This window comes from Microcaecilia unicolor, chromosome 9, assembly GCF_901765095.1.
Source record: "Microcaecilia unicolor chromosome 9, aMicUni1.1, whole genome shotgun sequence".
NCBI lineage: Eukaryota > Metazoa > Chordata > Amphibia > Gymnophiona > Siphonopidae > Microcaecilia > Microcaecilia unicolor.
In genome coordinates, this window is record NC_044039.1 from 8,465,724 (window position 1) to 8,482,198 (window position 16,475).

Here is a 16,475-nt window from a genome sequence, read left to right on the forward strand (position 1 = left end):
CAGGTGCGTAATCAGACCTCACGGTGGGAGAGGGCCAGAGCCCGAGGTGAGGTGGGGGGGGGCACATTTTAGTCTGCCACCCCGCCGCCTTGCCCCCCCCCCCCACCACCTCATGGCTCCCCCCGGCGCACCCCACAGCAGCAGATACCTTCTTCAGCGCCAGTCTCCAGTGCCGCCATGTTCGTTGCCCTGCTTTTTCTTCCTCCTGATGGCTTGTGCACGTTCCTTTAAGTGGAACTGAGAATGCAAAACAAAAGAGAAATATCAACTTATTATATGACAAAAATATTCAGAATCAGCCCGACACTGGCCGTGTTTCGCCCAGCAGGGCTGCGTCAGGGGCTACAAAACAAATGACATTTGAAAACTTGTATAATCACAAACAAGATGTGTCTAAATATACAAAATTAAAAACATATAGAAATGTATTGATGTCCATAAAAATTAATGATTTATATACTCAATAACAACCAATAAAAAATGATATATTCTAAAAGCAACATATATAAATCTTTTCCATCTTGCTTGTGTCTAACTAGAGAGGGACGCAGTTGGGCTTCTGAAAATAAGTACAAACGTTTTCTGAATTCTTCTTTTTCTTTAAAAGAATTCTCTCCTACTCTGTCCTGTCTTGGGAGAGTAGAGCTGCATTTGATAATGCCTGTAGTATTAAGAACAGTCTCTAAAAGAAGTGTGCCCTCTCTTTGTTTTTAATGAACTTGCAAGTTATTGTGCGTTGAAGAACTGTGTGTATGCACACGATCAGATCCGCAAGAGACTGAACTGTGGTTTGTTTTTGTTGATTCTCTGTTTTCAAGATTGATGTTCTGCAAGCTGAAGTAGCAGCTTTGAAGACGCTGGTGCTCTCCACCTCCCCCACATCACCAACCAATGAGCTTCAGCCCGGTGGGAAGACCCCTTTCAAAAAGGGTCACGTGAGGAACAAAAGTACCAGCAGTGCTATGAGCAGTAGTCAGCAGGATCTGAGTGTGATACAGCCCATAGTCAAGGACTGCAAGGAAGTAAGATATGGAGGGATGATGAGGGTGGAGAAAGGAAATGGCTAAATTTGGGATGTGCATCACGGGCTTGTTTAATGAGCTACCTGCTGGCATCCTGTTTCCAACAGTGGCCAATCCAGGTCACAAATACCTGGCAAGATCCCAAAAAAGTACAAAACATTTTATACTGCTTATCCCAGAAATAAGCAGTGGATTTTCCCCAAGTCCATTTAATAACGGTCTATGGACTTTTCCTTTAGGAAGCCATCCAAACCTTTTTTAAACTCCGCTAAGCTAACCGCCTTTACCACATTCTCTGGCAACGAATTCCAGAGTTTAATTACACGTTGAGTGAAGAAAAATTTTCTCCGATTCGTTTTAAATTTTTTACTACATTGTAGCTTCATCGCATGCCCCCTAGTCCTAGTATTTTTGGAAAGCGTGAACAGACGCTTCACATCTACTTGTTCAACTCCACTCATTATTTTATAGATCTCTATCAGTAATAATAATAACACTTGTCATTTTTGTAATGCTGTTGGGCATATGTAGCACTGTTCACTGATGGTAAGTAGTTGGGTATTGGATGTGGTCCTTACTGTGAACAGCCAGTATTTTAAGTGGGTGCCCGAGACGGTGAGAAATAGTCACTAGCCCAAGGTTACAAGGAGTGTTGGTGGCTGAAGTGGGATTTGAACCCTGGCTTTCCTAGTTCCCAACCCATTGTTCTAACATTAGGCCACTGTTTTCAGTTTATACAGTATAACTGAACTGAGGTTTGTCCTTGTGCAGCTTCCTTTTGTCTGTGTCCCTGGCAGAGAATTAGGTAAAACTTGAGATACTTGAGAAATGCTTTTTTTTTTTTAATGTGAATATTCTTGGTAATAAATAATGAAGAAAGGGAATTAGACATCGCATAGGCTCATAACCTTGTATCTGCCATTGGTAAAATCCTTATTTTTTTTTTTTCAAAAGTATCTGTGTTGAACAATTTAAGTATTTGAAATCTGGTGATTTTATGCAAAGTCAGCTATTTTGACTTTTGTAACTTGATATGGTTATGTCTTTAATTCTTATGTTGAACTGTTCTGATTTAATGTGAAACCAGCTGTAACTTGTTATGATTATGCTATTTTTTTTAATTATTATATGGTATGATATTTATTTATTTGATATGACATTCCACCAACTCCCAAACAAATGGGTCAAAGCGTGTTACAAAAAAATTAAACAGGACAAACCTTAACAGTAAGGTTTTTGAAACAAATGAAACTCAAATATATTGGTGCAGTTCTAAGAGAAACGGGCAAAGAACACCAAAACTTAACTGCTTGATACGGAAAAGATGGTTCTAACAACTTCTTTATTTGACGCCAGCTAATGGAGGGGGGGGGGGGGGGGGAGTGCGTTATGAACGTTTTTGTTACTTTAATTGAAAATGATGTATAACAAATACAAGCATGGAAAGGACATAAGCAATATGGAGGTTTGTCTGACCTATGATTACGCAGCTGCCCATTTAGTGCTAAATTGTCTGAGCTTTGGCACTGAGCACCAGGGGGCTTCTGAGGTCTTTTCCTCCCAGTTTTTTTTTTTTTTTAATTATCACATAAGCACTAGAACAAGATTAGCACAGGCTGTTGTTAGAAGTATTTCTCTGTGGCCCATTGTGTAGCTGTTATCAATTTTATGTCACATTCTGGACATCCGGTTACTGTAATCTGACCATCAGCCACTTGCAAAATGTGTAGATCTGGGGTTGTTTTGTTGTTTAAAAAAGTGTCTTTCTGGGTTTTGTTTGTTAGGCTGATTTATCTCTGTATAATGAATTCAGATCCTGGAGAGAAGAGCCCTCTATGGAGAGATCTTGTCCTTTCTTAGACCGAATCTATCAGGAAGATATTTTTCCATGTTTGACCTTCTCAAAATGTGAGGTAAAATATTGTTTTTTTTTCTTTCATCATGGGCTTATGAACCCTGCTTTTGATTGGTTAAAAGACTTTTCCAGTGGTTCCCAAACCTAGTCCTGGAGGCAGCCCCAGCCACTCAGGTTTTCAGGATACCCACAATGAATATTCATGAGAGATCTGCATGCATTGCCTCCTTTGCATGCAAATCTCTCTCATGAATATTCATTGTGGATATCCTGAAAACCTGACTGCCTGGGGTGCCTCCGGGACTAGGTTTGGGACCCACTGCTACAAAAGGGCCACCAGATATCTGTGAGAGCTTGTGTAGAATCGCCCTTCTCTTTCTCTTCCTTCCACTCTGCCGACAACAAGCTGGTCTCTCTAAATTTGAAAACAAAAAAAACCCCTCCTTAACAAGGTTTTATTTAAAACTAGTAAAAAAAAAGGCCCGTTTCTGGAGCCAATGAAATGGGCGCTAGCAAGGCTTTCCTCTGCCCCCCCCACCCATCCAACCAACCAACCAACCACCCAACCAACGCACCTTCGTCGTCACTGACGCCATTGCGCCGCCTGCTCCCCGTCGATGTGTGACTGAATTGCTCCGCTCTCAACGTCACAACGTTTGACGCGAGGGCGGGGCCCAGAGACTGGGTGATTTTCGTGGCTTCAGCACCACGAACTTACGAACCTTGACTTCAGTGACGTCAGAGAATAGAATGTTGAGGGTGAGTTTTATATATATATAGGTTATACACAAGTTTGACTTGCAGCTCAGTCAAACTGTCCCCTTGGTACTGTGTCTTTAAATGTCCATGTCACTGTCCAGCAGAGCTTTCCCTCTGGCCTGGCAGCCTTTGACCTTTCAGGCACCCGTAGGCTGCTGGATTAATCAGCTTGCAGTTCTGGTCCCATGCAGTTCTTTAGTACCTGCTCTTGCTATTGATACCACTAATACACTGTTTATGTGGCTTTAAAACCTGTTTCCAAACAGCCTCCAAAGCAGTTCTACCTGCCACTGCTGGAAAAAGAAAGGGGAAAAAGTTAAAAAAAACAGCACAAATGCCCCTTCCTTCAGCTCTAACTTTTAGTTTAAGGGAAATGGAGCTGTAGCCCCACTACCCTCGTAGCAAAAGAGTTACAATTGCTACAACCTCCTTCGCTGCTGAAGCCAAAAAAGAAAAAACAGTCTGCAGTAGGCCCCATTCAGCCCAGGACCTTGTTCAAAAGATTTCATCTATGTATCTTTAGTGTCAGCCGAGCAGGGACTCTCAGTGTCCACTTCCATGCGGTGAGCTGCTTCCTCTGTCCTGAGCTGTCTTTACAGCACCAGCATGGCTGGAGGACACACCGTTCCCTGAGTGGGTCCAAAAAGCATTTTATGTGCTCCTGTCGCATCCTTTGCCTAGGGCAGTAGCGGACCAAGGGTGGGGCGTTTGGGGCAGTCCGCTCCGCCGGTTCCCTGCTCCCTCTGATGTTACTTCCTGTTCCGGGGCAGGAAACTGGTAGAGCCGACATCAGCATGACTTCTCCCTGGACCCCCCAGGAGGTGATGCGCTGGGAGGTGGGGGGGGGGGGGGGGTGTGTGGGAAGTGATGCACCCAGGTGGATGTAAAGCAGCGATCCACCTTGGGTGGAAGCTGACGTAGGAACGCCATTGGCCTAGGGGAATCTGCATAGAGTCTCAGGCATAGGCCCTGCATGCTCAAAGAGGTCACCGCTCCCCTTTTCCCTCAAGGGACCGCTGCTAGGAAGCTTAGGGATCCTCTGTCAATTTCTTGCTATTCTATCTGCCCTCGCAGCAGGGAACCTCCCAGTTCCTGGCAGGCTTTATGCTATCCTTTCCCTTATTACAGCACATTCACAGTGACTTTTATCAGAGTCTAACTGAATACTCATTCTTTTATAGATAGATACTTACCTTCTCTGTTCTTCCAAGTCCTGGTTCTAGGTAACCACTTTTGTGCAGTTCCATCCAGGCACAGTTCTCATAGTGTGGAGAACCCCTTTTCAAAGGTGCGTTCGCTAATCGTGTAGATGCCCATAGGAATATGTGCGTCTACGTGGGTGGCGCACACTAGAGCACCTTTGCAAAAGACCCCCATAGTTCATTGAACTTGATAAGTAGTAGTAGTAGTGTATGTGGTTGTATTTATTTATTTAACACATTTATATCCCACATTTTCCCACTTAGTTGCAGGCTCAATGTGGCTTACACAATTCCGAAGAGGTAGGCTCCGGTTCAATAATACAAAGACATAGTACAGTAGTAAGCATGTAAGAAACATAAGTAAAAACAACAAAGAAATAAAAAGGGGGTGGTGATAGAAGTCTAGTACGGCCCATATTTTGTTGTGTCGCAGGAAGTAGGAAGTTAATTTGGGTCAGGGGGGTAGGCCTTCTTAAACAAGTTGGTTTTCAGTAGTTTCCTGAAGTTAAGATGGATAGATCTCAAGGTTTTGGGCAAAGCGTTCCACAGTTGAGTACTTATGTAAGAAAAGCTGATAATTGATAATGGTCTGCAAGAAAAGCTGATTATTGATAATGGTCTACAGCTATGGAGGAGCAAAGGCCAGCACTTTAAAATCATTCCCTTTCTTTTGTTTTTTGTTTTTTTGAAGTTGGCTTCAGCTGTCCTTGAAGCTGTGGAAAACAACACCTTGAGCATTGAACCCGTTGGCCTGCAACCTGTTCGGTTTGTGAAGGCATCTGCGGTGGAGTGTGGAGGACCAAAGTATGTTATAAGTCAAGACACATCCAAGAGAGAACCAGTGATTTGTTTTCTAACGCTACTTTATAGTTTTATTAAAAGAAACTAGCACATCAATAAAATGAGAGAAGGTGAATTCTTACCTTGGAGGAACATTATTTTACCAAGGTCCGAGTTCCGTTATATCATTGCATGCGTGAGAAGACTGTGCAAGACAGAAGTTGGGGATAGATCACTGTTTGGGAGTTGATGGTTAACCTGCTGTAAGACTGCATTTATTTCGTCCAGAATCTATTGGTCAGCAGGGCCGCCGAGAGACTGAGCCGGGCCCGGGGCAAGGTCTCCCCCCCCATCGCCACTCAGGCCACCCAGTACCGCAGCCCCCAGTCTCACCCACCCGCCCTCGGCTCTGTCGACCGTCTGCCACCGTGCCCCCTGCATTCAAATCGGCAGCGCCGCGGCCTCACCTCCATGTGAAAGTGGTAGATCACCTCCCTTCGGGCCGTCCCTCCCTGTGTCCTGCCCTCGCCGAAACAGGAAGTTACATCAGACGAGGGCGGGACACGGAGGGAAGGCCCGAAGGGAGGCGATCTGCCGCTTTCACAGGGAGGTGAGACTGCGGCGCTGCCTATTTGAATGCAGGGGCCCGGTGGCAGACAGTTGACGAAGCCGCGGGCGGGTGAGACCAGGGACTGTGGTGCTGGGCCCGGGGAATTTTGTCCCCCCTGCCCCCCCCTCTCAGCAGCCCTGTTGGTCAGATTTCTTAAATGTACCATGCTGTGTTAGAACCATTCTGATGTCTAAATTCTTGGTACAGTGCTGCCTGGTCCTGCATCTCTAGGAGACATTGGTGTTGGTGTCTGCAGGTGTTGCACTGCTGGTGATGGATTTGCTTTCATCTGGGGGAAAGCACAGGTTGGGTTTTCAGTGGCCAGCAATGCTCATGTATATTTGTGAACCATGCTTTCTGTTCTTCCTGGGGAGACATTTATCTTGCAGAACGGCTTCATTGTAAAAGAGTAAATGAAACAGGTTAGTATAACTTGAGTTAATTATCGAACGAGTGTTTATGTTCATAGATTTGGTTTGGTTATAGCAGAACTTCAAAGTTAGACCACATATGGCGAGAATGTGTTTGGGTGAGATCTGATTTTGCGGGACAGCCAGATAAGAAATTTTTTTTCTAATTAGATTTTTAAAATACAGCAAAAACTTAAAAATAGTAGAACAGGATAAAGTACACAAAGCTGAGTCCAAGACCTAATGGCAGGCCGTAGTTGAAAGAAAAAGCTCTAAAGATTTCCATTTTTGAAGACCAGTTTTATTATTAGCATTTGTATAGCGCTACCAGACGCACGCAGCGCTGAACACCTGACACAAAGAGACCCTGCTCAAAAGAGCTTACAATCTAAGTAATACAGACAGACAAGACAGTTACGGGTGAGGGAAGTACTGGGTGAGAAGGAAGGAAGGAGCAAGGGGAGGGCAAATGAGTAGAGGCTAGGAGCCAAAAGCAGCAGTGAAAAGGTGGGTTTTCAGCATAGATTTGAAAACAGGTAGAGATGGAGCTTAGACGTACAGGCTCAGGAAGTCTATTCCAGGCGTAAGGTGCAGCGAGGGAAAAGGAACGAAGTCTGGAGTTAGCAGTGGAGGAGAAGGGGGACGACAAGAGAGATATGTCCAGTGAGCGGAGTTCACAGGGAGGAATGTAGGGAGAGATGAGAGTGGAGAGGTAATGGGGGGCTGCAGAGTGGATGCATTTAAAGGTCAGTACGAGAAGTTTAAACTGTATGCGGAAGCGGACAGGGAGCCAGTGAAGTGACTTGAGGAGCGGGCTAGTGTGGGTATAACGATTCTGGCGGAAAATGAGTCCTAGAATAGAATTTACGGCCGACTGCCGAAAAAGGAGTCAAAAAAGGAGCACGACAAGACAAAGCCTGCAGCTCCGAAATCGGCCGAGCCGAAGCAATAGCCACCAAAAACACCGTCTTCAGAGTGAGATCCTTTTTTTTTTTTTTTTTGTTTCAACTGGCTTCTTACCTCCCAGCCCGGTTGCTAAAAGCTGACAAGGGCTATGGCTCTCAAGGTTCCTGCAATCACACAGGAGCCGAGGCACAGGGCTGACTGCTCAGGAGAGCACAGCAGGGGGAGGGACCCGATCACCCCAGGGGAGCCCCACCGGACCCACTTCCCCGAAGCACACAGATAAGAATTTGACTTGAAACCACAATAAAGCTGTCGGAGTGAAGTGAGTAGTGCAGATGAGATTTTTTTTTTTTTTTTTTTAAACCAAAACTGGTGCATCTCCAGCAGCTCTAGTGGAGTAAGTATGTAAGTGTTGCCATACTGGGAAAGACCAAAGGTCCATCGAGCCCAGCATCCTGTTTCCAACAGTGGCCAATCCAGGTCACAAATACCTGGCAAGATCCCAACCAAGTACAAAACATTTTATACTGCTTATCCCAGAAGTAGTGGATTTTCCCCAAGTCCATTTAATAACGGTCTATGGACTTTTCCTTTAGGAAGCCGTCCAAACCTTTTTTAAACTCCGCTAAGCCAACCGCCTTTACCACATTCTCTGGCAACGAATTCCAGAGTTTAATTACACGTTGAGAGAAGAAAAATTTTCTCCGGTTCGTAAAAGGAGGCAGAACTTTAAACCTACTAATTGCAAGGTATTTTTATGTAAAGCATTTGCAGTGGGCAAAAAATGCATATTGAGACATTGGATGCAGGTAGAGCCACCCTCTGTTTGGCTATGGAGGAATAAGCTACATGAGCTAATGTTGTGGGAGGCAAGGGAAGCCTATGATAACTTGAGGAGAAGAAAGAAATTTCTTAATGTTTGGACTCATTATTTGCAAAATATATCTCATAAAGCCAGAAGTGCTATACTTAACAGGCTAGGACCGATATAATGAAGTTATAAGCCCCTCGTGTAAGCGACTAAGAACTGGATAAGGTTTGACGAGAGTGTCAGTAGGAAGTATGAAGCTCAAATCCAGAGGTTGTTGTTTCTCATTTTCCTGGGGGGGGGGAGGGGGGAAATGTTAAAAAAGTGATGGGATAGACACGCTGTAAGATATGTTGCTGTTATAGAAATATCGGTAAGGATATAAACTGTAAGCATTTACTATGTTTGAATTGAAGTATGTCCATCAATAAAAACCGTTTATACATAAAAATAGAGAGGGTGGGGTGGGGGATAAAATGTTAAAAGTTTGATGACGGATTGTAGCAATTTGACTCTCCTGAGTACATGTATTTTTGTGTTCTACATATTCAGACTGCTGAAAGTGTATTTTTTGAATTGTCATCAATAAAAAATGTTGAACCATAAACCTACTAATTGCAGGTTTTAGGGTTATTGTTGTGTGTTTTGTTGTTCTACCATTGTTTTCTTGAGTCAGTTTCCTTACTTTGTGTATGATTAAAAAAAATAAGTTTACTAAGTTGATCTAGTCCACTATGAATATTCATGAGATAGATTTGCATTGAATTGAAGTAGTACATGCAGATTTATCTCATACATAGTCATTGTTGGTATCCTGAAACCCTGACTGGCCAGGGGTGTCCCGAGGGCTGGGCTGAAAAATCTCTGATCTAGACATGTAACTTTTTATGCTAATCGCTTTGTTAAAAATGTGTGCTACAAGTCCAGACTTTCTAGCATAGCTGATGAAGAAAATGATGACTTGAGAATGAAAAGGGCCTTTTCATGCATGAAACGTACTGATTCTTGTAGTTCACCTCTCCAGTGGCGTTCCTAGGCTGGCTGACACCCAGGGCGGATCGCCGATGCGCCCCCCCACCCCGGGTGCATTTTTACCTGCTGGGGGGGGGGGGGGGGGGGGGGGGTTCCGCGTGCCTGTTGGCTCCAAGTCCACTCGTTCCTTGCTGCTCCCTCTGCCCCGGAACAGGAAGTAACCTGTTCCGCACAGAGGGAGCAGCAGGGAGGGAACGAGCGGACTCGGCCAACAGGTGCATAGCACCCCCCCCCTCCCCCCGCGGCGTGCACCCGGGGCGGACCGCCCCCACCGCTCCCCCCTTGGTACGCCACTGCACCTCTCTGCAAATGAGTTGCAAAGGGCACACCTAATCTCTCTCTCCTTAATTTACAGGAAATGCGCACTCACTGGTCAAACTAAGGCGTGTAAACACCGAATCAAATTGGGAGACTCGAGTAACTACTATTACATCTCTCCTTTCTGCAGATACAGGGTGAGAACCGTTCTCGTCTCTTTACTGTCTATGTTGGGGTGAAGGAACCATGATGACCCTCATATGTAATAAGTCTATTTACATTGCATTGTTTTCCTTGTCTCTAGATTACTTCTGTATGTAACTTCTTTACATATGTTCGGTATATCCAGCAAGGGCTTGTAAAGCAGCAGGATGGTATGTGTTAATTTTTTTTTTTTTTTTTAAATGGAAGGGTGTTTTCATGCATTAAAATACTAACATTTGAAAATGCCTTGATTTTTCACTGGTGCATGTCAGCAGAGAGAGGAAGATTTACAACCATGGCAGCTCTGCCGTGAAATAAACTGCCCTCACAAGCTATTAATAGATTTGTAGTTCAGATTTAATTACTTGGCCTTCTTAACCTGAGCCGTGAACACTGCTTCTGCATCATCTCCAGCTCCAACCAACCTAGAGAACATAATGCTAGGTGGAGGATGGAACCGGGGACCTTCTGCATGGGCCATGCACAGGTGTATTCCAAGAATAAAGTCTGCGTATGACAATTTTTTGACTTCTGAATACAAAAAAACCAAGCTTGACCCACTATATTGGCAAAAAAAATATGTGAAAATAAAGCGCCGTAACGTGAAAGGGAAGGAAAAAGCCTCAAAGAGCTCCAGACCAGCTTTTTGCCAATATACTGGGGCAATCTTGGTTTTTTTTTTATTCAAGAGTCTTGATTTGATTGACTCCACATCCACCTGAATTTTTTGACTTCCTCGTGTTTTTGGAAGCGCTGTTTCTTCACACTACTCCTTTGATTGCTCGTGCTGCTTTCGTAGTGTCCCTCCATTCCTCTACCTCGGATGCACAGCCCCATGTCTGTATACGTTACCAAGGGTTCAGAGTGTCTTCAGAAGAGTAGGATGCGGTGTTTTAATTTTAACAGGGTATCAAATTTACACTAACTCCCCCCTCCCCCCCTCCCGTTTACTAAGCTGCTCTAGCGGCTACCATGTGCTAATGCCAACACAGCCCGTTCACTTTGAATGGGCTGCGTCGGCATTGCGCGTGGCTTTAGCAAACGGGGGGGGGGGGGGGGGGGAAGTAAGTGAAAGGATGAGATTTGTGGAATTGGTTCAGTTTTTCAGGCATTTTTGTTTGCTAGAAATTTTAAACAAATTGAAAAATGTAAAATGAACAAACCCAGCACCGATCTTGATTAATTTCGAATGCCGTATTATCTTGAAACAAAACGTGATTTCACTCATGAGCGCGTGTGTGCTTTTTCTTTCTTTTTTTTTTTTTTTGGACAGTTGATCAGATGTTCTGGGAAATTATGCAGCTGAGGAAAGAAATGTCATTTGCTAAGCTGGGATATTACAAGGAGGAGATGTGAAGTTCTGTTGTCTGCAGCACGCGTGACCTTCTCATTGAAGAATATATCTAATTCTGAAATGGCTAATTGTTAATTATTTATTTCTAAGGAGTTGGGTCCAAAATCTTCTTTTTTTTTTTTTTTTCCTTTTTTAATTTCCTCCTTTAGACAAATTGCACTAAGAAGTACTGTGATTCTTTTAAACTGACCTTCGCTGTGTCTGCTGACAAAGCTTTAGTTGAACAAGATTTGAAAGCGCGTGCAGGCGTAATAAGCTGATTGTACATTATGTTTGAAAAATAAAGAAATAAATCTGGTTAAATAAATGGTAGATTGAGTGTGCTCTCTGGGGGGGGGGGGGGGGGGGGGGGATATTTATTAAATACGAGATGTGTGGGATTTTTGTTTTTCTTTGTTGTAATATGCATGTTGAGCAGAGACACACTCTAGTCATTAATCTTTCTGCTCTGTGACTGTCTACTTCCTGCTTAATACTAAAGATAGATTTACCTGTTCATAACATTTCATTTTTTTTTCCACTTGGCAAATTATAAGCTGTATTTACACAGTTCTGATAGGAACTCTCTTTAACCTAATGATGACACCTTTGGCCAAATCGCTATCTAACCAAGGCCTCAACCCTTACATAAACGCAGATGATGTCACGATCTACATCCCGTTCAAACATGATCTAAACGAAATCACTAATGACATCAACCACAGCTTCCAAATCATGAACTCATGGGCGGATGCATTTCAATTAAAACTTAATGCAGAAAAAACTCAATGTCTCATCCTCACATCACAACACAACACGAGTAAATCCACTTCTATAATCACACCAAACTTTTTACTCTTCCTGTCTCAGACAGCCTGAAAATTCTTGGAGTTACCATAGACTGAAATCTCACGCTGGAAAGAAAATGTTCCACTCAATGTGGAAACTCAAAAGAGTAAATAAAACCTTTCTTCCCAAGGGATGTATTTCGCAACCTGGTACAATCAATGGTGCTAAGTCACCTAGACTACTGCAATGCACTCTACGCTGGTTGTAAAGAACAAATCATCAAGAAACTTCGAACAGCCCAAAACACTGCAGCCAGAATCATATTTGGTAAAGCAAAATACGAAAGTGCCAAACCCCTAAGAGAAAAACTACACTGGCTCCCACTCAAAGAACGTATTACGTTCAAGGTTTGCACCCTGGTTCATAAAATCATTTACGGAGATGCCCCGGTCTACATGTTAGACCTCATAGACCTACCACCTAGGAACACTAAAAGATCAGCACGCACATTCCTGAATCTCCATTTCCCCAGCTGCAAAGGACTAAAATACAAATTAGCACGTGCATCCAGCTTTTCCTACATAAGCACACAGTTTTGGAATGCATTACCGCTTGATGTGAAAAAAATGCGCGACCTAATAAACTTTCGGAAATCACTGAAGACCTACCTTTTCAACAGAGCATACCACAACGATCCATAACGTATCACCGTTTTATCTGTTATTCCGAATGTAATCTCTTTATACCTGATTGCTTCATTTCCACTATGTCTCCCATGTTCGGTATGTAATTACCAATTGTATCTTTTACTCTGGAATGGCGACAGCCGTGACGGAACAGTGTTAGCCACATTGAGCCTGCAAATGGGTGGGAAAATGTGGGATACAAATGCAACAAATAAATAAATAAATGTACAGTCTCCCTGCAGAAGTAAACAGATGTTTTCTCGCATGATCCAGTTCCTCTTGGGACTGGTATGTATAAGAAAAACACAACCAGTCAATTTAATTTAACTGCTGAAACAGTGAGTTCTGGAGCTTAACGATAGGTTGAATGAAAAAAATATTTTCTCCTTTGTATTTAAGAGCATAAGAATAGCCATACTGGGTCAGACCAATGGTCCATGTAGGCCAGTATCCCCTTTCCAACAGTTCTACTAGTAGTAATCATTTCTACAGCGCTACTAGCTGTACGCAGCGCTGTACACATTATGGAGGAGATTCTATATATGGCGCCTAAAAAAATCGGCGCTGAAATTGGTGCCGACTAAGCGTATTTTATAATTGGTGCCTAGATTTAGGTGCCGGTTGTAGAATACGCTTAGTTCATATTTCGGCGCCTAAATCTACGCGCATCCATTTACACCAATGAAAACTTGGTGGAAATCCCTGCGCGTAGATTTAGGCGCACTAGGCCATATTCTATAGGCGCGTCAATTTAGGAACACCGATAACCATGGCCCTTTTTTTGCCCGTGCACATTAGAAGTTCAGTGCACTTTGTTACAAAATACGCTTAACGAGTTGTGCACGTAAATTCTAATCAGTGGCAATTAGTGCTCATTATTGCTTGCTAATTGCTGTTATCAGTGCTCATTAGCTTGTTAAGCTTGTTAAATTAGGCGCATTGTTATAGAATCTGCACTGAATTCCACTATGGTTTGGACAGATTCCTAGAGGGAAAGTCCATAAACTATTATGGTAGACCTGGGAAAAGCTGTTGCTTATCCCTGAGTTTAAAATCTTCCTACTTTCTGGGATACTTTCCATCACGATAAGCAAAAACCCCATATATTATATGGCATTACTTAACTTGCTGCCAGCATACTGGCTCAAATCAGTCAGAATGACTTTAGTAAAAGTTTATACCCATTTTTCTTTTTTTCAATGTTTTAAGGTCTAATGGACTAAATAGTAACATAGTAACATAGTAAATGACGGCAGAAAAAGACCTGCATGGTCCATCCAGTCTGCCCAACAAGACAAACTCATATGTGCTACTTTTTGTGTATACCCTACTTTGATTTGTACCTGTCCTTTTCAGGGCACAGACTGTGTAAGTCTGCCCAGCACTATCCTCGCCTCCCAACCACCAGCCCTGCCTCCCACCACCGGTTCGGGCACAGACCGTATAAGTCTGTCCAGCACTAGCCCCGCCTCCCAACCACCAGCCCCGCCTCCCACCACTGGCTCTGGCACAGACCGTATAAGTCTGCCCAGCACTATCCTCGCCTCCCACCACCGGCTGGCTCTGCCACCCAATCTCGGCTAAGCTCCTTAGGATCCATTCCTTCTGAATAGGATTCCTTTATGTTTATCCCACGCGTGTTTGAATTCTGTTACCGTTTTCATCTCCACCACCTCCCACAGGAGGGCATTCCAAGCATCCACCACCCTCTCCGTGAAAAAATACTTCCTGACATTTTTCTTGAGTCTGCCCCCCTTCAATCTCATTTCATGTCCTCTAGTTCTACCACCTTCCCATCTCCGGAAAAGGTTTGTTTGCGAATTAATACCTTTCAAATATTTGAACGTCTGTATCATATCACCCCTGTTTCTCCTTTCCTCCAGGGTATACATGTTCAGGTCATCAAGTCTCTCCTCATACGTCTTGTAACGCAAATCCCTTACCATTCTCGTAGCTTTTCTTTGCACCGCTTCAATTCTTTTTACATCCTTCGCAAGGTACGACCTCCAAAACTGAACACAATACTCTAGGTGGGGCCTCACCAAATAAATTAAGAAAGATTGTAACAATGTACAGAGGTTTTGGTTCCAGATAGGCAAATGATTAATGTCATTCAGGAGGCTCAGGGGTCTGAAATAGCTAAGTGCTGTAAGAGAGCTGATAGCCTGTTAACTGATTTATTTCTGATGCCTCTGGTTCCTTTTCTCCTCTTTCTCCCTTCACATCACTTTTCCTTTTGTTCCTATTTTTAATGCTTAATGATTCACTGAGGAACATTGGTTTTTGCACATTTGTGAGTGTTTCCCTTTCTTTGATTGATGACTTTTTGGGATTCTGCCAGGTCCTTGTGAAAACAGGGACACTGGGCTAGACAGACCTTTGGCTTGACCCAATGAGGCAACTCTTATATTCTTAAAAATACACATTTGCTTTGAAGGAATACCTAGAACACACCTTATCTCTTTGTGCCACAGATATAACATACAAATAACACCTTTTCTAAAATTGCTTATTCACATTTCCTTTAATTCTCCCTCTTCCCCATGTCATTTTTTGCCCCTTTGGACTTCTTGGTACAGTGTACTAGAGCCTAGGGTGAGAAGGCCCACTTTTACACTGGGATGTAGAGTAGTTATGCAAAATGCAGCCAAAATGTGGAATAAATAGGAAAGTAATTGGATGAATGGAGCTGATTCCTGACAGGCTGATTTGGTAAAAGTCTAAGTGGTGACAGTAGAGAAAAAACATACTGGGACATAATTAACTAAAAGCGCACACACATGCTGATGTTTACTGATGGGATGAATCAGTTTTTAAAAAAATGTTTTCCTTGGCATTTCATCTCAAAGCCTGTTTACGATTGCTTAACTACCATTAGCACACCGCTCCAGGTGAGAAAAATGTGTGTGTACAGTGCAGCTCTCTAACTCATGGGTCGTCCTTACCGTGAGCTTCAATGAAAAGCAACTTTTCCTCCCAGTGCAAGCAAGCAACCATTTTGCCAAAGTAGCACAACAGCTTTGAATGCTAACGGTATGTGTTGCAAGTATTGTACACAGAATTCAAAGAAGTGCCCAGTGTGTGCCAGAAATGCTATTCAGTGCTGGTGAGTCAGAGAAACTGAAACAAATCTCTATAAATATGGACATTCTATTGAGGCAATTTGACAAACTGAAGAGTAGCAAATCACACGGACCAGATCATACACATCCCAGAATGCTGAGAGAATTGAAAAATGAACTTGCAAAGCTCTTGGACTCCCAGAGGAGTTGCATATGATGAATATCTTTCTTTCTTTTCATAAATGTCTTAAGACACATCTTTTTACTAACCAGTGTAAGATATTATATTTTATTATGTTGGATACTGGATGTGTTACATCTCTGCATTTGATTATTTTATTGTTTTTGGTCTATTTTAGTAATGTTTTTAAATTGTAAACCATCTAGTTTAGTGCGTCTAGAAATTGTGTGATAAATATTGTTAGTAATATGTAATTTAACTTTTAAAATCAAGCAGGGTATGGGAAGATTGGAGGGCGGCCAATGTAACGCCAATTTTAAAAAAGGATTCCAGAGATGATCTGGAGTAAACAGAGGTGGTAACCGTGTTAGTCCACTTCCAAATAGAAATAGAATAAAATAAAACAGAGAAATAAGATGATACCTTTTTTGTTGGACTAGCGTAATACATTTTAGCTTTCGAAGGTAGCCCTTCTTTTGTCAGATCAGGTGATTTGACATTGGTGCTGGGCAAAATGGTAGAGACTATTATAAAGAACAAAATTACAGAGCATATTCAAAAGCATGGATTAATGAGAC

General features: G+C 43.0%; 1 protein-coding gene across 5 annotated transcripts in view; it reads left to right on the plus strand.

Moving 5' to 3' along the window:
• RAB3IP (RAB3A interacting protein) overlaps positions 1–11,497 on the plus strand; it is a 57,535-nt gene extending 46,038 nt beyond the window's left edge. For all 5 annotated transcript variants that reach the window (XM_030214682.1, XM_030214686.1, XM_030214683.1 and 2 more), the window contains 6 exons: positions 819–1,022; positions 2,807–2,935; positions 5,530–5,642; positions 9,740–9,839; positions 9,947–10,016; positions 11,120–11,497. In XM_030214682.1, the coding sequence (XP_030070542.1) occupies positions 819–1,022; positions 2,807–2,935; positions 5,530–5,642; positions 9,740–9,839; positions 9,947–10,016; positions 11,120–11,202 (699 nt within the window). In that variant the 3' untranslated portion in view covers positions 11,203–11,497. The remainder of the gene's footprint in view (positions 1–818; positions 1,023–2,806; positions 2,936–5,529; positions 5,643–9,739; positions 9,840–9,946; positions 10,017–11,119) is intronic.
• Positions 11,498–16,475: the final 4,978 nt, after the last annotated feature.